A 21,798-nucleotide genomic window follows, 5' to 3' on the forward strand; every position below is an offset into this window, starting at 1 on the left:
GACGCTGTTGTGAAATTTCTTTACTCCGCCTATCAACGACATTCACAGGGTCCATTTTATGGCCACTGCTATCAGAAACGTATTGCATAACTTCACTCGTAGTACACAAATGACATGTCGTGGAAGCAAGCATCTTCTCTCGACCGCTTGGTCACACGATGATTTACGTGCTTCACGAATCTGAAGAGTCCTTCATCCCTGTAGACCAATGCGAGAGAGTTTCGAGTAGGGGTGAGGGTCAGCACCTATAAAACACAAAGAAGGCACGAAATGAATGACAATCTGTTCAGTCGTCACAAGGGGTCCAGATGCACACAAGCAACGCGCTGTTATTGGTTCACTACTGGTAGCACTGTTATCTCGTAGTGCAAGAACTCTATTTCAAATGCACGTTGTCTTCCCGCTGAGGTGAACCTTCGTGTCCGTCTATGAGTCAGAGCCCTATTCTCGACTCCGTGAATTCTTTGTGAATTTGCCCTGCTTTATGCACGCAAAATGTGAGCAATCGGTGAGGTGTGCAAATATAGCTCTGATGATATGCAGTGTAATTTGACGCACTGCTTACAAAGATCACTACCAAACCATCACACATTCCGGATAAAAGATGCAGAAACACTTGCTATGTATTCTAAAAATTAAGACTGCAGATAGGTCGGGCAAAAAGAAAAAAAAGAAACCTTAAAGTTAAAACGGACCTTTTTCCAGTAGCAATCTGCACATGCACACGCTGCCCGTCCACCATTTTGTCCGGTTGCTCCAGGCAAAATAAACACCTGGTGCATTCTCACCTCGCCGCTTGGAGATGGGCTACTACTTTCTAGGGCTGCACACTTTTATCCATGCCCGCTTTTTCGACTGTTCGTGGTGAGTTTGTACGTTCACACAAAGGAAGGAATAGCTTGAAAAGGAAAGAAAGGCTGCCCACGCAGCGAGTGCATGGCTACCAGTGTGGGAGTCAAAGAGAGAAAGAGAAGGAAAGCGGTACTTCCCCCACTGCAGGTTAGTCTTGGTAATGTGCACCTGCTTCTGTGGCTTTCATGTCAAACGGACAAAAGACGAGAGGGGGGAGAGATTGGGCGAGGAGGATGTTTTGTGCACAAGTTTTCTGACAGCGAGATCTTTCTTGCTCTGACTTTATTTCACCGTGTTGGCCGCTAGGAGGGCCAGTACTGGAAAAATGGTCCACTGGCAAGAACACCACAGGGTGATCAATTAATGTTGATCCCAGAGCGAGTGAAAGGTGTGTTAGGCTAAAGAAGATCACACAGTTTTTTTACCATATCTATCTATTCCTTTCAATTGCTTTTAGTAGCATAGCTGAGCTGTCTGCTTCAATGTTAACTTGCAAGCTTTTTGGCCTGTCACTGCCACCATGCCATCGTCTGCTGCTACGTTACAAGTTTATGGCGTGACCACAGAAAAAGATGGCTGTGACCATCGGTTGTATGACGTGGTAAGGACAGGGAAATGCTACACCTGATAATGGCAGAGCATACTGATGCCGCCGATTCACTCATTTGTCAAGCTCGATCTTGAATTCGATTATGTTGACTCACCAGCTTACTGGGAGGACTGTGGACAAATGCAATGCGTTGGGTTCTTTGTAATAGAGAAACTAGTACGGCCCTCTCGTGTTGCTGTTACGCCAAACAAACAACTGCTATGTTATTGCCAAAAGTAAAAAACAAAATACAAGACATTACATTTATGCTCCGTTATTGCTTACTTCGAAACAGTCAAAATTATTATTTTTTTCTGCTAGAAAACACTTAAAACTGCATGCGGTGTGAAACTACGCCCTTGCAAATTCATGGGGCTTTCACAGGGCCGAAAGTCGGGTGAAATTTTTTGCCCTATTTTACAGCAACGGCACCCGCCGTTCCCAAGCTGTTACGTAAACACGCGTGACATTTACGCAGGCTGAAGTTGCCATTGTATGTATACATTCCTGCCAACTGTTGATATTACGTCATGCCTTCTCAGCCAATCGTGGAGAGGGCGTGGCGTACGAGCCATACTGTTATTGAATAGCAAAAACAGGCCTACGTCGTCAAATCTGTTCAATGCTGGCCAAAAATTGTGCCCCTTCCGTAGCGAGAAAAAAAGCAAACTTTAGAAGTGGTGCCAGTAAACGCCATGAAGCGTCAAAAAGATGAATGCACACATAGCCACTTTGTCAGCTGGAAGCACGCGACCAAAACTGAAAGCCAATCAGACAAAGCTTCCCGCGAATTCACAGGGTTGAGAATAGGGCCCTCAGTTTTGTAAAAGCCTTAGTCATTCCACTGAGCATATGTGGCCACAAAACAAACAGGACAGTAGAAAACACCATTTATGCAGAATCGGAAGGGAAAAGGTTCGGGCGTGTGGGTTCAGAGCTTTGTTGTCTGCTTATTGCTGTTTATTACTGCGCTCATTTTCTGTGTGGCGATGTAGATACTGAGCATATGTGGCCACAAAACAAACAGGACAGTAGAAAACACCATTTATGTAGAATCGGAAGGGAAAAGGTTCGGGCGTGTGGGTTCAGAGCTTTGTTGTCTGCTTATTGCTGTTTATTACTGCGCTCATTTTCTGTGTGGCGATGTAGATATGGTAGGCTTCAAAAGCTAGTCATTAGTTCCAATGGTGGTGTACCCACTGTACGCCGAGTACATCACCTGAGTACACTGGGATGTATACTGGGTACATCACCCGGTACGAGCACACTACCCACAGGGCACATTGCCCAGGCCTAAGTGCGCACATAACCCTTTTGCACTCACTCACGTACCGGTACATTTTCGCATTTCCCCTCTACAGTGTTACTGACGTACCGGTATGTTCACCACTGCGCGTTCGAAAATCCACGCCATAGCGCAAAGTGGGCGCGCCTGGACTATTAGCGCCATCTGTCGAATCTTTCTAGTAGCTCATATTTTCACTCGCTAGCTCTTGGCTAGTGTACATTGAAGAGTACAGAGCGACTGCGTCCACCCTTCGTTGCTGGGGGGCTTGGTCGGTCACTCCGGGCACTGTACTCTGTCGGGATGAGTGACCATGCGGCAGCGTGAGATGACAGGTGCAAAGGTTGTTGTGCCATCCGCAACAGGTTTCTAGGTTTTTTTTTTTTATTATTCTGTTCCCACGTTTGCTACGGCGCGCCAGGTTATCCCAGTGCGCCGTTGCCTCTCCAATAGACCGACACTTGACTCAATCGCGGCTTTCACTCGCTCATTTCTGTGTGTTTTGCGGGTTGCTGAAAGTGCTCCCTCCATGCATGCGGTTACTTTCGGACGGCTGATTGTGCGGGGCCTTCGAGTGCGGACAGGAGCGATGGTTCTTCGATTCCGATTCGAATACGAGCTGAGCTCGGATTCTCCTTCTGAGAGTTTCTCATCCGAGGAAGGGGTGCGAGTTCCACAGTGTCAGATTCTGATGTTGAAACGGTGGGGTCGTCATCCCGGAAGCATGCATGGAAAACTGAAAGTATCTGGAAGAAATGCAACTTCCCACCCACGCTATTTCCTTTCGACGCGTTACGTTCCGGACGCTACCATAGTCAAATAAATCATTATGTTCCTTCCCTCATTATTCGGAAACCAAGCTGACACAGGGGTGCATCATGGCCAGAAACACCTGACAGTGAAAGAATAAAGTGTTGTTGTTCCTCTGTTAATGCTGCATACCCACATACCCAATCAGGGGATTGGCCAGCATCAGTGGTTGGAGAGAAGGAAAAAAAAAAAAAAGGAAGTGGAACTCACTTCCTCCTCAACACCCTTTGCGATGTATGTTGTGAAGCCTCCATATTCATCTTCCCAATCTGAAAGAAAAAAAAAAATAATGTAAAAGGAAAGGCATCACTGAACAGACAGGAAGGTAGCTGCACAATCAAGTACTCTATGCGACTGGTAGCTACAATTTCACCTTTCAAAAGCAACTGTCTGAAACTTGCTGTGTCTTTCCCCTTTAATTCTCACATGTTCCCTGCACAAAATAACTACCGCTGCAAGCTGGCAGAGAGCCAGCTTCATTCAGCACCTGTGTAGGATATCGAGCCCCAGTCTGATCGAGCCCGAGAAACAAAAAGCATGTAAAGCAGCGACCCTCATACGCTGCAAAAATTCAGCATACAAAATTTCCTCTCAAGCGAGACAAAGTTTTTTGCAAGAATGCTGACAAAAGCACTCTCCAATATTACTGTCACTGAATAAATCTTTCGGGCTAGAAGGATAAGCTTTTGCTTTGTATTTTTTGTGGCCCAGAAACTATTGGCGTCACCAAGAAACTTAGCCCAGTGTTTGACGGAATACTATCGGGTCAGGTAAGAGCATGTTTGCAATGGTGAAACAGAGGTCACTGACCAAGTCAAAAAAGCAGTTTGACATTTCGGTACCCCTACGGCTACCTTGTTCATGTAGGGTTGCCACCTGCCCGGTGTTGGACCAGCCCGACCGTTTTTTTTTTTTTTTTTAAACAACAGGCCGATTGCCGGTCCATACTTGAAACCAGCCGTCATTGGCCGGTTTTTTGGCCCTCGTGCCGTCATTATGTCCGTTTTGGCACTTTATAAGCGTCAATTCAACAACTAAGACGACAAATATGTGTCGACAAGCTGCACAAAGACATGCGAGCAGAGAAAATACATGGGCGAGCGCACTGCCTGAGATGGAGGGGGACCTAAGGGAGGAACAAAACAACAAAATGCTGCTGCCGCGGTCAGCAATTGCGATTACTTTGCACTGAAGCACATACAGAGCAATAACCAAGCTCTCAATCCCTTTCAGTACAAATGTTACGTTGATTTCTCTCTAAGAAAATGCTACAATAAATGGCACTGCATGTCCAAAAGATGACGTCTTTTTTTCAACACAAATTAAACATTCTATGTACCATGCCCCTCCCCCCTTCTTCCCGAAGGGCTGTTTTTTTTTTTTTTTTTTGTTTCGGGGAAAGGTGGCAACCCTATGTTCATGGGTGCCTTGTTCACAAGCTTTCATATAATTGAAATGTCAAACTGCATTTTTGATTTGGTCAGTGAGCTCCGGTTCATCGTTGCAAAACACCTCAAAACTTTTAAGAGTGCCTATACTTTACAGGTGGTAGGCACACAATGCTTGATGGCCAAATGCACAGGCCTTACCCTTGCAGTTGAGGTAGAGGACTGCTTCGAGTGCACACTCTTCCGACCGCAGGTCATGGTCGTAAGCCAGCGTGTACGTCCCGTGGCTCCATTTATGGACCGCCTGGGTGCAGCGGGGCCCGTCGGAGCTCTTTGCTGTGGGCCGGTCGGAAGCCTGGCTGCCGCCGGCCTCATCTTCCGAGCTCGAGCCCTCGGCCAGCTCGTGGAGCTTGAGCCCCGTCAGGTTGGACAACACCAGGAACATGGCCTCAGACCCAAACACCCGCAGGCATTCTTCCACTATGGGGGGCATCGGGGTCGGCTGTTCCAGCGTCCACCTGGCCGAGGGAAGCACGCCAGATGCGATAAGAGAGCGATATTCCGTTCCAAGAGAGGTACAGCCGTTGTCAAAATTTTGTCGGCCGCGGCCACCGTGGCCGCAGCAGGTGTGTGGCCAAGCGGGGGCGCTGCGGTTGCCGCTGTCGGCTGGTTGCGCGGCTAAAGAGAGCCAGCGGAACTTCGGGGGCGGTATTCTCGTATTTGTCCATTATGAAAGCATCCATTTAATTCTGACGTACTTTCAGTTGTAGGCGGGCTTTGGGTTGACTTTTACACAACTGTTCTTGTAAACACATTTTAAACGGAGAAATTTATTTTATTACAATTTTTTACTGTGTGTTTATTGCTCCGCCAGCGAAATCGTCTGCTCCTAATAATCTGCTCCGAGAAGCGGCCGCTCATGGCTCCGCCGTGCTTGCATGGTGTCACATCCGGTGTTCACTTTTAGCCACGGCTAGCTCAAAACGAACACTTTCGAAACGGACACAAAACGGACAAAACATGAGAATACCGCCCCTGTTCTTGCTTTCGTGGCTGGCGCAACAAATGCGGTGCGAAGTGCCTGTGCTAAAGCGAAGCGCCTGCTCTGAGAAAGTGGCCGTGCATTGCCCTTACCGTGTCAGCCATACTACGAAAGCAAGAGCAAAAGCTCCCCTCACTCTCTTTGGTAGCACAATAAGCCTACAGCTGCAACCGCATCACCCTTGCTTGGCCGCGCACTTGCTCCGGAAAGGGTAGCCACGACCTACAAAACTTTGACAAAGACTGTACCTTTGGTGAAATGCAGAACGTTAATAAACACGCTCATAAGCAGCGCCTCGCCCCTAAACTGACCAAGAAGATACCAAACGACCCTTCTTTATGAAAAGAATGTGTAGAATTGCACTAAGAGTACATTTTACAGTAAAATGAAACAAAAAAAGATCACGGGTCTTGGGAAAAAAAAAAAATTAACATTGCTGGGGCTCGAACCCAGGCCGTTTAATCTGAAAGCCACGATTCTACCCCTAGGCTACGAAGGCCAAACAGCGGAGTCCTTCTAGCAGTTATTCGAAAGACATGTTCCAGGAGAACCAGTAGACGGTGCTGGTTCACTTGTACCTATCTGAGATAGGAATGTTGCAATAAGAAAATCTGGGTCGAAAGAACGGATGCAGATGATGAAGGCGATGATGATAGTGATTAGAAGGAGAACGAAACAACGCATCTGGTTGGACAGCAACGTGCACGCACCTATGGTTGCGAGGACCACACTGGCTCCAAAGCACTTCAGGGCCCGTCAGTGCCTCCTCCAAGGCTTTGCACTTGTCTGGCTGAAAGTGGCAAGCAGTGAACATTTTATTCCCTAACAGCGCTTCAAAGCATAACTTAAAACGCGCAAAAGCCCTTGAATACAACATCGCGGTTACATTCATGAAACAGGTGCAGAGAATGAAATTCAGGAATGTCTTCTAACGAGGCTGCGAAAATGAAGCCAGGATTCTTCTCCACTGTGTTTATTGCCTATCAAGGCAGATGAGTCTGCAGGGCAATATGTTGAAACACACGTGCGCAAAGGGAGACTACCGTAGATGCTTACAAAAAAAGAAAAAACAACAACACCAAACAAATGTACCGTTGTACTCCTAGAAGCAATTTAATATTTCAACCAGTGACAGAATTGGAGGGGGGTGTTTCCGCTTCCCCTTCCCCTCGGCTGTTCTCTTGGGTGTCAGCACCCGCACCTCGAACGAATGTTTGGAGGAATCAATCTGGAGGTGCCTCTGGTTGAAATTCACCCAACTGAAAAACATGCCTGCTCACTTCTGTGTTGAAATACAAACGTTTCATATCTAACACCCAGGCCAGATGCATACAACCTGCTCTAATTCCACACTTTCGTTAATTTATCCAACTGCCACATTACTTGATTAGAGATTAATTATCACCACCTTTCTAAGTTCTCCCACAAAACATGCAGCTCAAACTACATGGTACCAAGATGAGAACTGTGATGTCCAGGCCAACCAGAAACTAGGGAAGGACCTCCTAGCTTCAGCTGACGATTCCGCAAGTAATGGGAACCTGACCTTTGTCCTTAAGCTAGTTCTAAAGATGATAAAATGGTTAAAAACAAGAACGTCTCTTCTTTTTCATTGACCTGGCCTCTAACGTGTACAAGGTCATTCTGCTGCGACTGCCAGTGCCACAAAGTGACAGAGCACAGGAAGATGGCCCTCGACTCTCTTCTCTACTAGTACGTTCAAGAAGCCGGCATAGAGGACCACACTTAGTCCAAACACTCACCCCTGCCCCCTTTTCCATCTCCCCTCCCCCACCTCCCCTTACAGCAGTGACTAAGTTCAATAAATGCATATCACAACAACACATTCTCCGTGTACGGCCAACATCCAATGCCGGGAGCGGAATTTAACGCACCCTGAGGAAGTCGTCGAGGTGGATCTCCGAATCATCCTGGAACTGACTCTGGATCTGAACGACGATGCTGTCCGCCAGGTAGGTGGGGTTGATCCAGGACCTGAACAGCTGCTCCTGTGGGCGAACCATCATCATCATAATCATCATCATCATCAACAACTGCTGGATAAACACTCCACCTAACTAGTGGAAACTTGAAAATACTAGTGTTGCGTCTGCAGAGCTGTGGATGGCTGCCGATGATTTATTAAAGCTCAAGAGAAAGGAACAGAGGCAGTAGCTCGGGCGTACGCTACGTGGAGACTCAGCACCAAGAAGCATTTGATCAACATAGGAAATTGCTTCTCAGGAACACCGTACTAGCCCACTACGACGAACAGAAGGAGCTTCTTGTCTCATGCGACGCTTCGCCATACGCCAAAGGAGCGGTACTGCCTCAACGTGATGGCCAAAATAGAGAGGCACCAATCATTTTTGCATGTAGAACACTAGGGCCGGCAGAACGAAATTATGCTCAGTTGGACAGAGAAGGCCTTGCTGTAGTGTTTGCAGCTCACAAGTTCCACAAATACATTGCAGGAAGAAAGGTAACTTTCGTCACGGATCATCAACCGCTGCTCCCATACTGGGACCAGGGAAACCAACGGCTTAAAGGGGTCCTGAAATACCTTCCACCGATGCGTAGATGTACATGTAACCAAATAAAGCAATGTATTAGCAATCTCCTCCCGCAAAAATTTTGTTGAAGCGATGAGTATTAGCTGAGAAATCGTAAATCAAAAACCACGCATTATCGTCGCGCCGCGTTTCCTCCTCCTTTCAACTTACTCTCCGCTGTTGACAGCGAGCGAGCCTTCCCTCCCATGATGCTGCGCTCCTCCGCGGTGACGTACTTCTGCTATTGCGCTGCTCACACAGCCGTCTGCTACGGGCAAGCTTTGTTGACACCATGAATCCCGCACTCCGTTCAAGGCTTGAAAAGCGAACGAAAAATCTGGTCCCATGTGTGCGGCGGCCTGGCCTTGCCCTTTCGCGGTGTATACGTTGCTGCAGAACTTTGCTATCGGCGGCACGCGACTTTTTATCGGCGGCGAACTCGCAGCCGCACGGGGAGGATCCTGCGCTCGCTCCCTTGGATGCACAGCGCACTGTTTATCCAAAAAGCGGCGTATCAGATGTGGCACTGCTGGTGCCGGGTCTTATTTTGTGGCGGTGGTAATTCCTGCCGGCGGCATGTGAAGAAGACATTTTAAACCGATACAGAACCCATGCACAAAACGCCAGTTCAGCTTGGGGCGACGCGTGGTGGAGAGCGGCAACGTTGGCAAAACATGCTCTGCCGCGGCTCTGAGCTTTCTAGCGCTGGAGTGAGCACCATTTCTTTGACAATATCAAACATCGGTTGCCCTGGCAACAAGGCACAAACCGCTCTGGAAGTCAGTTACGGTTCGTTATCCCGGTTCAGCTTGGGGCCCCACCTCGCGGCATATGGGCACTGCAGGCATACTACTCACTCCCATTTGGAAGTGCGAGATGCGTTTGGCATTACAGGAGGCGATGGTGTGTGTGTTGTGGACGCCTTTGTTTCGCGAAGATATGCGACGTTGTGCTTCTGCGGGTGGATAGTGCTTCCCATGGTCTGGATTATCTTTCTCAAGCGGCGTACAACTCAACCTCGCATGGGGTATGTGCAGTGTGCGTGGCTAGAAGCCATCTCAGCTTGTGCGCCAGAGTTAAGTGACTTGCTGTTCGTCCCCGCAAACCGCGCGCGAGGTGAGTGCCGAATTTACGAGGGGCAGGAGGAGGCAACCCATCGTCTGTCAATCGCGGTTCGGACTTGCAACGCATGTTGTGACGTTGTGTTCGTTCGAAACGCATCTCTGGATTGTTTGGAAGTTGAATAAAATGTATGCGTCAAACCCGGGCATTCGGCTCAGGGCGTTCTCTGCGATTGCAAGAAAGAAGTTCCACGGGGCTTCAACGCTTTCTTTATGGAACGTACTCAAGTAAGAGAATATCCATGTCGTGTTATGGCCCTGTTGCATTCAATACAAACGGTTAAGCGTTTGTTTACACTTGTTTCGTTTGTCGTAAAATGTCCAAGCACTCCGGCACTCCGCTGGCAGATCAGCCGGCGAGCCGACGCTGAGCAGACGACTCATCTCTTTGCCGGAAGTGCGGGAAAAAGCCGCCCAATAGCAGGATGTCTAGCTCATGACGAACATCTGGGAATTGATGACGTAGACATGTGAAGATGGCGGCGTCCAAAAACACGAAGGGAAGGGTGAGAAAAAAGCGACAAACTTTGCAACAAAAGTGTGAGCTTTCCGCTGCGCGTAAAAGAGTAATACTTGGCACAGATAATGTTGACGACCCAATCTAACGATTGCGCTAGTCAATTTAGTGTGCTCAAAACGCCTTTCAGGGCCCCTTTAAGTCCTCTCACCACGCATGGCCAGAAGGCGCATCAGGTTATCGGCATATGGCTGCGATATTGTGTACAGGCATGGCAAGAACAACCAGAACGCAGACGCGTTGAGCCGACTACCCCTGCCAGAACGCATCGACGAATCATGGCCACCAGGCGACCTGCTGTTGTTCGAAGCGGTGTTGCGACCTCCGTTTACTGCTACAGAGATAGGCCGTCTGATGCAGCAAGGCAACACCTCGTGAAAGCTGTACAAATCAGTGTCAGTGCAGGATGGCACAGTGGAAAAACTCATTAGAGATGAGTTCGTTCCTGACCAACGAAGAGTGGCCGCACTGGCATCTCATCGTGAGTGTCTCGGATCACAAGTGATCATACCAAGCTCGGCACGATCTCAGGTTCTGGCACTTCTGCATGCTGGTCATTGAGGCATGGTAGCCATGAAGGAGTGTGCAGGGAGCTTCGTATGGTGGCCCAGAATTGACAAGATGATTGAAGAAACGCTGAGACAATGCTCTGAATGCCAATCAACGCAGAAGAGCCCACCAAAAGCTCCCATTCCCGCGTAGGACCGTCTCCAGACACCATGGCACGCCCTGCATGTTGACTTCGTGGGAACACTACTTGGGCGCACCTACTTGGTTGTTGTGGACGCGTACACCAAGTGGGTGGAAGTCCGTCACCAAGACAACATCCGCAGTTGTCCCTGACGTACTCCGGAGTATCTTCACTACATTCGGCATTCCACGAAAAGTCGTCTTGAACAACGAAAAAGCCTTTATTTCAAGCAAGATAAAGCAGTTCAATGCATCGAATGGCGTACAGGCTACGACGTCACCAGCATATCACCCTGCAACAAGCGGGCAAGCAGAACGATACATGGCTGAACTGAAGTGAGCACTCTTCATGGATAAACACTGCTCCATACAGTGCCGACTTGCAAGATTCCCGTATCAACAGCACACGACGGTGCACACAGATACAGGAATGACACCTGTGAGCGCGATGTTTGGCCGTGAACTTTTATGTCCCCTCGATCTGTTCAAGTCAGAGAAGGAAACACAGACCTCTGATAACCAGCAGACACTTAAACAATTGCGTCGTTTCGCAGAAGAGGAAAGGGTGCTTATACGGCAGTTCTTGAGAAAGCCACAGTTGCATAGAAGGCAAACTTCTGCGCTGTGTCGGACCCCGATCCTGGCTGGTACAAAGCACCGTTGAAAAGGTTTGTAGCCATCTCAACCACATCAGGAAAGTGAGCCAGAGCAGGACACCAATGGGCTGGAACACAGCAGACGATTTCGCTGACATTACGCGAGAGATGGCGTCAAGTTCTGCTGTTCCGCTGCTTCCGGACTCGCTGCATACTAAGACACTTCCTTCCAACCATCGACCTCGATGTCTCAAGAAAAAACCACCCAACAAGTGCGACCACCTGAGTCTAGGCGGCCTCCAAACCGCTATGGATACTTCATTTCAAGTTGTTTCATCGAAAGGGGGAAAAATTAATATGTCGCCAAAAGACGACAATGATGATGTGCGCGTGAAAAAAGCACTGGCTGTGTGGCACGAGTGCGCCTCACGCGTCGAATGCTGGCCACTGCTCTCTCCGACACCCGAGCCACTGCCCATGTTCCTATCTCTTGAGCTTTAATAAATCATCGGCAGCCATCCACGGCTCTGCAGACGCAACAAATAGAAAGACGGGGCAGAGCGGGAGAATGAAGCTACAAACGCACTCTAGTCCCATTTAGGCTCAAAAACTCCCACCTCCCCTCGCGGGAACCCCTGTGTAGATGCGACGCATAGGCGGAGCGGCGAAGGGACCGCGTTTTAGAGCGCGCATAACGTTGAGGGGACTGCGTAAGCCGGTCCCAGTCGATGACGACGTTGGTGTACTTGTAAAGCGGCGTGAACTCTAGGTGTTTGAGACAAGCGTGGATGTTGCTTCGCCGGAGAACGGCACACCGGTTATATGCGCAGCGCGCCCGAAGGAGAGGAAACCGCGGAAGAGAGAGCACTGCACATGCGCCGGCCCCAGCGCGTCTGCCGCGGCTATGACGCAACATGCCGCGGCTATGACGCAACACAATCCAACACAATCCACTTTAATCCAATCCAAGCCAATCCAATCCAATGCCCCTCGCGAGAGAGTGTTCGCTATCGGAGAGGAGAGGGGGTGAGCGGCGGAGAGCGCAGCTGCCGCGGCGAGGAGAATGGGGGAGGGGTGGACAACGCCGACAACGACGACGACGCCAGAGGGACAAGGCGAGTGAATCAGATGCTCTGCATCTAAAAGGCACAATGGGCATGTTCCAACATTGGAACATTTGTTGATGAACACCCCCAACATCGCTACCCATGCACAACTGCCACAACTAGAAGAGTGGTGGTTGCAGTTCTATGCTGAAGCTGCCTTAGCAAAGCAAGCGTCAAGTAAAAGGAAAAGGCACGTTCTCCCTCCCATCAGCAAATTATGAACAAAATAAGAATTACCCATCACGAGGAGACCTAAGCACATCATAAAAACAAACTTTTCTGTGCAACCATAATGACAGCACCAGTTTTTTCTGGTCAGGGGCTAAGGAAGAGTGCACAAGGATATGTCATGCAACCACACGCCACGGTGGCTCAGTGGCTAAGGCTGCTGAGCACAAGGTTGCGGGTACGATTCCCGGCCGCAGCGGCCGCTTTCCTGATGGAGGCAAAAAGCAACAACGCCCATGTGTACGAGATTTTGGGGCACGAGATCCCCAGAGGGTCAAAATTAATCCGGAGCCCTCCACTACGGCGCACCTCATCGCCTGCATTGCGTCAGCATGTTAAAGGAGCCATGAAGAGAAAATGCAAGTTTGTTTTATTCCAAAGATTTCGTGTTTTATAGTGCCTCCGGCACTTGTGCGGATACAAACGATGCTTTATTCACTGAGAAATTATTTTTTAGGTAAAAATTTTGATTTTCCCGCTAAATCATGTTTTCTTGGTCTGCAATGACATCACGGGAACCGACCGCTCTGCAGCCTAGGATGCCTTTATTCACGCGTCCGCCGTATAGGGTGGAGACACGTATACGCTCTGCCATTTTGGGTCACTCGCTCGCCGCCGAAGCAAGTCATTGTGTCAAAACCGTGCTAAAATTATTGCCGCAACGCTGTTTACTGGCGAAGTTTGGATCATAATATCTGTTTCGCGTTGCTAGGTCTCGTAGGAAACGAAAAGAACAACGAGTTGAGCATGTTGGCCCAATTGCAGCGGCACGGGACCGTTTAAAGGGTGTCTCCACCCTGTACAGCGGTGCTGGTACGTTCCCACGTTTCTTTACGTTACCTGAACCTAGATGGCGCCACCATACCGTGGCAAGCCTTTGGTTTGTTTTTGACCGTATTTACACCTGGTTTGTTTTTGTTCTGGGACAAAATAATCGTTCCCTGAAACAGTGCTCGCTTGACAAATATGGTCACGTAAGACACTGCTGCTTGCGTCAATCGGTCAGTGTCGTCTGAGACAACCCCAAGCCCCGTAGTGCTGTGCAGCTAAACCAAGCATGTTGTGCGCAGTACGAACAGCAGTACGCATCAGTACTTCTATGTTTACATGTGATTTCGTAACTTCCACTGTTTGTCCCATCATTCTTATTGCTTTGTAAAGAATGCGCCCTAAATTTAAGCGCAAATCGCTCGTTCGGCTAGCTTCTAAGCTCTACCTAATTTGCGTCTGCTTGTGCCGGCCTCCCCCAATCGCAGAGCTGGCTCGAATGACATCATAGGTTCTGTTGCGGAAAATGAGCTGGTGGGTCGCATGGCCATTCCCTTTTTTTCTAATTATGTAGCTTATTTGAGCGAAGTTTACGTTAAAAGTGGTGTCAGTATAATTCTAACAAGGCAATCTTTTGAATGAACCAAACTTGTGTTTTCTCTTCATGGCTCCTTTAAACCCTACAATCAATCAATCACTATGTCATGCAGCCTGCCCATCTGTTAGAGATACCATATATTCCTAGATGGCCACTGCCTGCTTACTGTCGAGTTAGCTAGCTTAGCAGGACGCTTGGAAGAAACAGCTCGTGGTTGGCACTTGCCTCGACACTGCAGCAGGGCAGGCGTTCCGGCAGAGGCTCTATATACGGCTCCGGCCGCTTGATGGGTGGCCCATGGAACCACCCGCCCACAGAAAGCCGAACCTTGTCTTCCGACAGCACCTCTGCCACCTGGTGGAAGGACACCGGACTCACCTCGAAGAACGCAAAGCCGTTGCACCTGCATCGGGACAAAGCAAGGGGAAAAAATTTCAAGGGATGACCGCACTGAAACTGGCTATATGACTGGTTGAAACTATTGAATAACCACAAATGACTGAATGAAATTATTTATTATGCTAAGAGGTCTGTCTTGATGTTGTTTAAAAACAAATGAGTAACTTCAAATCATGCACTGGTTTTTAATGGATTGGATTGCACTGGATTTTACTGGATTGCATTGCACTGAATTAGATTTTGGCCCGCAGGCTAAAATAGAAAGATAAGGTGAAAAACAGAACAGGCAAAACGGACCACTGTGCAGGCAAGGCATTCCTAGAAATCCATGGAATGAGAGCAGTGGCTAGGAAAATACCTTTTGCACAACAATACCTTGGCTAACAATGTGTTTCACGACCCATATGCTTTTTCCTCAGCAGGCACTGGCCACAGCAGCACGAATGAGAGGAGAAAAGTGTAAGAAACTGTCCCGTATTCAACATACCTTGGCACTAAAGAATGAATGATGTCTCTCGGCTGACCATTGCTGTCCACGTCAAACAAGTCCAGCGTCCCACCGTCTTCAAGCATCCAACCATGTGTCAAGTACAGGATGAACGCTATCCGTCGCCCTTCCAGTTCGTCGTCGTGACACAGTAGCACGTCTGCAGGTGTGCAAAGTGAGGTGACGAAAAGGAGTAACGTACTAGAACCACCCAGCAAGAACAGTTTTAGGTGAAACTGCCATCGGTGCACTGTGGTTAGAAGGAGATCGTGTGTCGAGTTGACAGATGCAGACGGATCGGCAGAGCCATGTGACACGTGTAATGCAAGCTGTTCAGTCTCTTCGTGAAAACTAGAAAACGAAATGAACCATAAAAGTTTGCAAATGACACCACAAAACTAATGTAAGGGTTCTGCCAGGGATTACCAAAATATGCTTTGAGGAAAGACAAATTCTAAGCAAAAGATAAGGAATAGACAAAAAATGGGGGAAGCAAGTATGCATTTCAGAGCCCTAGTCAAATGTCACCCTTATAATCATTAATGTCCTTTCAACAACATGGCTCATACACACAGTGCATGCAGCAGCTTCTTAATTAGTTCAAACTGCTAAGGGCCATGCATTTCTGTCTCAATAATCAGATATTCATTCAAACAATGCACAGTAAAATTGGATAAGATCGTTTGGATTTAGCTTATTCTTCCCCATATCATTAGCCCTGCAGGCCATATAAGCACTAGGCCATGACATATAGATCAAAGCTATGATGGCTTTAAAGCCAGGCCATTATTCCCACCCAACTGAATTTCGTCAATAGCAGCCGGTTTATTTTTCCGTGCGGGGTATGTTTTGTAACTATCTTGCGGAGTTAAAGTTGAAAGGAACCATGGACGAACCAATCGACCTAGTTTGAGTAAATAGCGCGGCAGCTGATTGATTTGATTTGATTGATTGCAAGGTTAAACGTGCCGATGCAATTCAGGTGATGAGGCACGCCGTAGTGGAGGGTTCCGGATTAATTTTGACCACCTTGGGATCTTTAACGTGCGCTGAAATCTTGTACACAAGGGCGTTTTTGTCTTTCGCCTCCACCAGAAAAGCGGCCGCCGCGGCCAGAAATTGAACCCGCGACCTCATGCTCAGCAGCGCAACGCCTTAGCCACTGAGCCACCGCGGCGGGTGAATAGCACGGCAGCTACAGCATAGAATGTTGCCATCACAATTGAATGCAGCCCTTCGAGGCCATCAAACCAGCATTGTAGGCCCTTTTGGAACCCAAACGCCTTCGTTCTATGACCCCACTCTTTGTTGATCTGATGAGCTTTAGTGACTGTAAAATCCGTCCTTATCCAAAAACTGTCCTGCCACAAGTGGCATAGCCAGAAATATTGTTTGGGGGGTGTTATACCCCGCCAGTTAAAAAAAAAAAAAGATAGTCTGTGCTTAAACAACACCTTATTTTAGTTTTCTGATATCTTAATTTTATTTTTACATTTAAATTTATGGAAGATTTCTGTAAAAAGCATGTGCAGAAAAAAGGCCAATGGAAGGGGGGGATGCACCACTCAGAAACTTTTGGGGGGTGTTCTGACACCGAAACACCACCCCTGGCTACACCCTTGCCTGCCACCCCAAAAAAAGAAAATACGGATCGACTGACGTTCCTACACCATTACTTTTCCTTCGACATAACTTTGCACAACCATAAGCATCAAGTCAGCTTTAGACGCTTTTCTATTTAAATTCTACAGAGGGGATGTGTTGTTTAAAGGCTGTGTCTAGCGTTCCGTCCAGACGGAACGGCAGCTGTCACTAAAGTTCTGTCCAGAGGAAACACAACTCGCGTTGAGAGCAGTCTCTCTTGATTTTTACCCAACCGGCCGAACCGCTACCGCTCACTGACTAGCCAGAATCGCTGATAATTATTAATCATTATTAATAATTACAGATGGTCGGACTAACTCTAGATCTATCCGAGTGGGTCTCTAAGCCGCCACCCGACGCCCGCTTCACAATATTTAAGTGAGAGCAGTCGGTCTTGATTTTTACCTAACCGGCCAAACCGCTTCTGCTCACTGACTAGCCAGAGTCACTGTTAATTATTAATCACTGGTAATAATTACGGATCGGGCATAACTGGCGATGGCCACGTCGGCCTTGGTCCCAGTGAGCGGGAGCGGTTCGGCCGCTTGAGTAAAAAACCAAGACCGACTGCTCTCACCATGAGAATTGTAAAGCGGGCATGAAGTTTTGCTGTTACAAAATGCTAACCACGCGGCTTCACACACACACACACACACACACACACACGCACGCACGCACAAAAAAAAAAAACGCAGTGCGAGAATCGAACCACGGACTACAACGTCCGTAATCAGCGGCAGAACCACTACACCGAATCCCAGAATGAGAAACGGCGGCTAATCGGCTGGTTTTGATTTGGCGTTCCGTCTGGACGGAACGCTAGACACTTTCTTGTCTCAAACAAATAAACAATAAAACAACAATCATCGTAATCTCACAGATTTTGCTTTTTTTTTAGCGAGAGATGGTTAAAGAATCCATGTCCTTTGCTCACCTGTATAAACGTATTTGGAAGAGGTTAGGCTGATCGTGCCGTCCAAAGGTATCCTTGTGACTTCACGAAGCCATGGCACCATCGTCTCCTGGAGACACTTTCTGGGTTTGTTTGCAAACAAGAACTTTTTTAATGCTCACGCAGAGACGAAAAAAAAAGTGACCGTGTCGCAGGAAAACTAATTCGCAAACGGCAGGCGACAACTGAAGCTTACCTGAAACCACTTATATACGGTGAGTCAAACTTGCTCAAATCATCCGACTGTAAAATGAAGGGGCAGTTTTGTTTGGAAAATGGTCTGAGCTAGTAAAAAGTATGCGGCGGCATGAAAGGCTCACCTGTGAAAACTTGTAGAGGTCGTTGTTCTTGGCATTAAATGGGATGCCAAGTAGTTCGTCCCTCAATCCATTGATGGCGCCATCGTCCGCCAACAGGTTCTGAAGAACGCAGACATTGAAGGGTTCTGTGATCATCTCAGCCACAGTGCCTAGCGAATGAAGGAGAGACCACTGCTCAGTATAACGCAATGCAAAACAGTTGGTTTGGTTTAACAATCGATGCACAAACTTTATAGACATTCAAAAATGCTCTTGGTGAAGAAAATTCGCTCAGAATACAAACTCCCTCAACTGTGTAACAGCTAGAGACCATATTCCAGGAAAAGTTCACGGGGTAATCACATGCAGCAACAGCGACACGAAGAAAGTAACTCAATGTGTGCAGTGAACAGGTAGTGTGGGTGACAGTGACAGGTGAAAAAAATCAATACACAGGCAGCCGAAAGTGACAACAGTGACGCGCTGTCGCTCGCGTTTGGCCGGCCAGAAGCAGCCTACAGTGAGTGACAGCGACGGAGGTCCCCATGACAGTGAATAGATTTTTTTGCTCATTGCTGTCGCCCACACTGTTTGCTGTATGCACTGAGTTAAGTTTTTTAAATCGCTCGTTGCTGCATGTGGTTACCCCTTAACTGTCCGTTTCAACCTTAGTGAGTGCTTACTTGCTATACAAGCATAAATTATGGGCCCCAAACCAATTTAACCACACGTTTGCTGTGTCTACACATGCCTGTTTTGGTGCTCTGGCCCAGGTCAGGCATACCCGACCCATCTTCAAATTTTCAGGCGCCAAAAAAATTGCGAACGTCACAAATATATACTCGATTTCTTCCCCGTTGGATTCTATCGTGAGAGCAACATCAGAAGAGAAAAATCTGCATCTTTTAAGTCAAAATAAGTACACGTAAATTGTTCTCGAAGTATTTATCCAAACCTGCTACACTTCCTGAACGAGTAACGATCGACTGCGGTTAAAACAGCTAGACCAGAATGCGCGCCTTTCCTGAGCTTTTATCGCTTCCTTTTCTCCTGCCCTCTCTTTATCCCCCTGAACCCCCCCCCCCCCCGCCTTCCGTGAAGGGTAGCCGTCTGTCTCCTCCCCCTCCTGATTGAGTGAGCTCAACGCCACCTAGAGAGCGTTTCAACCTTCGTTGGTGAGCTTCGGCTTTTGACACGGGAGCAATACTACCGACATCTTTCTGTGCTGTTTATGGATTTCAAGAACAAGCTGACTTGCAGGTGTTCACAGATGCCGTTTAGGCAATCAATGTGTAGAAACATGTAGGAATATCTCGGGATTACAATCGCGGATCACGCCCATTCAAACGCGTGCACATGTCATAGAACTATATATATTGACTTTTTCAGGCGCCGCACAGTCCGGAACAAAACATGGCGAAAAGATGCCTTTGGGTTACCAATGTGCGCGTACTAATACGCTTTTGAACATTGTTTTCGCACGCTTTTTTGTGTGTATGGAAGTGTTTTCAATGGCAATCAGTGGCCCCCGGGGGAACCCATTTTATTCGAACGCTCTAAGCGCAGTTCACAAGGCAGCGCTCACACCCTCAACAAATTTGCTTAGCCTACGATTGAGTTTGGTTCAGCGCAACTTTTACTTACCAATGCGACCGGCTTTTTTCAAGGCAAACGCCGATTTGACGTCACCTTTAGTTGAGCCTGCAAGAATCTCGGGGTTCACTTGCAAGCTGACGGCGTCCTTAAAGCGTTTCGACGTACTTCGGCCGCCACCGCTTCCTTTACTGGAGCGCTTCACGGGAGGAGCCATTGTCGTGCACGTAATACTAAACCCGCATCACCTAACAGAACTGGAAAACTCGCATCACCGCATTCCCCCGAACACGTGTTTACTGTTGCCTCACTGACCACACAGAACTCGGACTAGAAAACCGGAAGCTGTAGTAGTTTCAGTTTCGCAATTGGTGACGTCACTTGCTAGTTTTTTTACATTTGTCTTACCGGGTTTTTTTTACAGTACCTTGGTTAGTTTAAAAAATGAAAAGTGTTTTGAAGCGCCTGAATACTTAGCATCCAGAAGTCAGGTAAATTGTTTTGTTTTTTTCTTCGAACCTGAAACCAAAACTGAAGCAACAGCTTGAGCTATGTTCTTTTATGTTAATTTTATTAATTTATTTCAAAGAGGTATTAATTCCCGTCTTTCTGTGCCATTTAGATTGCGTTTCTTTTTTAACAGCGGGCTTGAGTTCCATTTACACCTGGCGTCGCTCGAAACTCGGCGCAGCCAAGTGGAGAGAAGGAAACTGCTTGGCCATGAAGTGTGGGGGGAAGTGACAGGGAGGCGAGGAGCCGACGAGCACGTGTGGGGAGTGCGTTACGGCCAATGTTCGGGTGGGGGGGCCATGGCAGCCGTCGCTCAAAAATCGGCGCAGCAAGTGGATCCAGGAAATGATAGGCCAAGACGTGTGAGGGGAAGTGGCGAGGAGGCAAGGGGCCGACGAGCAGGTGTAAGGAGTGCGCGTCGTGGCGTCTGCAATGGCTACCTGCTCACGTCGGCATCAAGGGAAATGAGGAGGCTGATCGCCTGGCAAAAGAAGCGCATCATCCATCCACTTCGATGAGTGAAGCAATCAGGCCCCTGGACGTCGCGCGGTACCTTAGCCGAAGGGACCTGCAAGCCATACATCCTGACTCGCGAGTTGCATCCGGCAAGCCACCGCACGTGCTTCTTTCGAGGGGCCTGACCCGAGCTGACCCTGCTCTCCTCCTTCATCTGCGAATCGGCTGTCACCGCTGCGCGGAAAGAAGTCACAGGCTTGGCATCGCCAGTTCACCCGCCTGCCCACACTGTCCTGCAATAGAGACACTCGCACATGCACTGTGTGAGTGTCCACAACATTCGCAGGCTCGATCAGCGCTTAGAGCGTCGTATGCGAAACTGGGACTGCCTTCATGCACCTCAACAAACCTAGCGTCACTAAATAAAGGCTTATTTAGTGACGCTAAACAAACCTGTTGTTCCCGGATTGCCATAAATCAAATCGCGAAAAAGCGTTCCAAGCCCTGCTGGACTTTTTAAGAGACACGGGACTCTCGGACCGGCTATGATGCCGTCAGTACTGTCCATGCTGCGCAGCTTGTGAACCGTTGTCTTATTCTCCTTTTCTACCTTTTTCGGTCCACCCTCTTTCTTTTCTATCCCCCTCCTAGACTCAGTCTTGATTGAGGTGCCCTCAACCCACGAGGCAGTTATCGGCTGAGTCAACTTTCATTTCTCTTCTAATAAAGCAACTCTCTCTCTCTCTCTGACGCAGATTTTCGGGTGGGGAGGCGCGCGTCGGGGATTGACCGACGGCGTGTGCTCGGCAGGGTCTCTGTCCGATCTCGCTCGCGCGATCGCTTTCATGTGGCTGCCTCAGCGAGCAATTGGGACAAGCGATTGCGGATCCCTGTCGCATTGCTCGCAAAAATCGCTCCATGTGGTTACTGCTTAAGAAAAGCCAAGTTAAAGCTAGTGAAGACCACCAGTTTCACCGTTTCTTCAGTCTTCGCATCTGAGTTGTGAAGGTGGCCAAAATGTTTTTAGTGGTTTCACGTAGTGCTTAAAAGATGGCAAGACAGGTGCAAACACAGTGTGTAGCGTTGTGTCCGACGGAATCCAAAACTAAAATTAAAGCTTACGTCCGTGACATATCGTTGATGCCCGTGGCAACAATCGCATCGACCACAAAGCAAGGCCACACACCTGGGAGGCGATACTTGAAATGGCAACAGTGTGCACATTAACCTTGACACAATGGGCGTTACAGGTTGCTTCGGCTATCTGGGCTGAGGCCACCCCTCCCCCCTCCCCCAACCTGAACCTATATGGTATC

At 48.3% G+C, this 21,798-nt stretch overlaps 1 protein-coding gene across 1 annotated transcript; it reads right to left on the reverse strand.

Annotated features, from left to right (window-relative positions):
• Positions 1-5: 5 nt before the first annotated feature.
• On the reverse strand, positions 6-19,854 carry LOC144172609 (prolyl 3-hydroxylase OGFOD1-like). Its single transcript, XM_077701259.1, has 11 exons — positions 19,568-19,854; positions 17,945-18,093; positions 17,821-17,867; positions 17,607-17,707; positions 15,029-15,188; positions 14,368-14,545; positions 7,862-7,975; positions 6,677-6,756; positions 5,126-5,442; positions 3,747-3,805; positions 6-245 (listed from the first exon to the last, which is right to left on the reverse strand). The coding sequence occupies exons 1-11, from the start codon at positions 19,731-19,733 to the stop codon at positions 93-95; spliced, it is 1,524 nt and encodes a 507-aa protein (XP_077557385.1). The 5' UTR covers positions 19,734-19,854; the 3' UTR covers positions 6-92.
• Between the last annotated feature and the right edge of the window lie 1,944 nt (positions 19,855-21,798).

This window comes from Haemaphysalis longicornis, unplaced genomic scaffold, assembly GCF_048455015.1.
Source record: "Haemaphysalis longicornis isolate Haplotype H1 unplaced genomic scaffold, Haemaphysalis longicornis Haplotype H1 scaffold_246, whole genome shotgun sequence".
NCBI classification, from domain to species: domain Eukaryota; kingdom Metazoa; phylum Arthropoda; class Arachnida; order Ixodida; family Ixodidae; genus Haemaphysalis; species Haemaphysalis longicornis.

Excerpts from the sequence above, each read along its gene's own strand:
- LOC144172609 (XM_077701259.1), bottom strand. The coding sequence starts at position 19,733 with ATGGCTCCTCCCGTGAAGCGCTCCAGTAAAGGAAGCGGTGGCGGCCGA. Across the intron at positions 18,094-19,567 it reads GAAAAAAGCCGGTCGCATTG|GCACTGTGGCTGAGATGATC; the intron begins GTAAGTAAAAGT and ends TTCATTCGCTAG. Across the intron at positions 7,976-14,367 it reads TGCCCTGCTGCAGTGTCGAG|GAGCAGCTGTTCAGGTCCTG; the intron begins GCAAGTGCCAAC and ends GTTCGCCCACAG.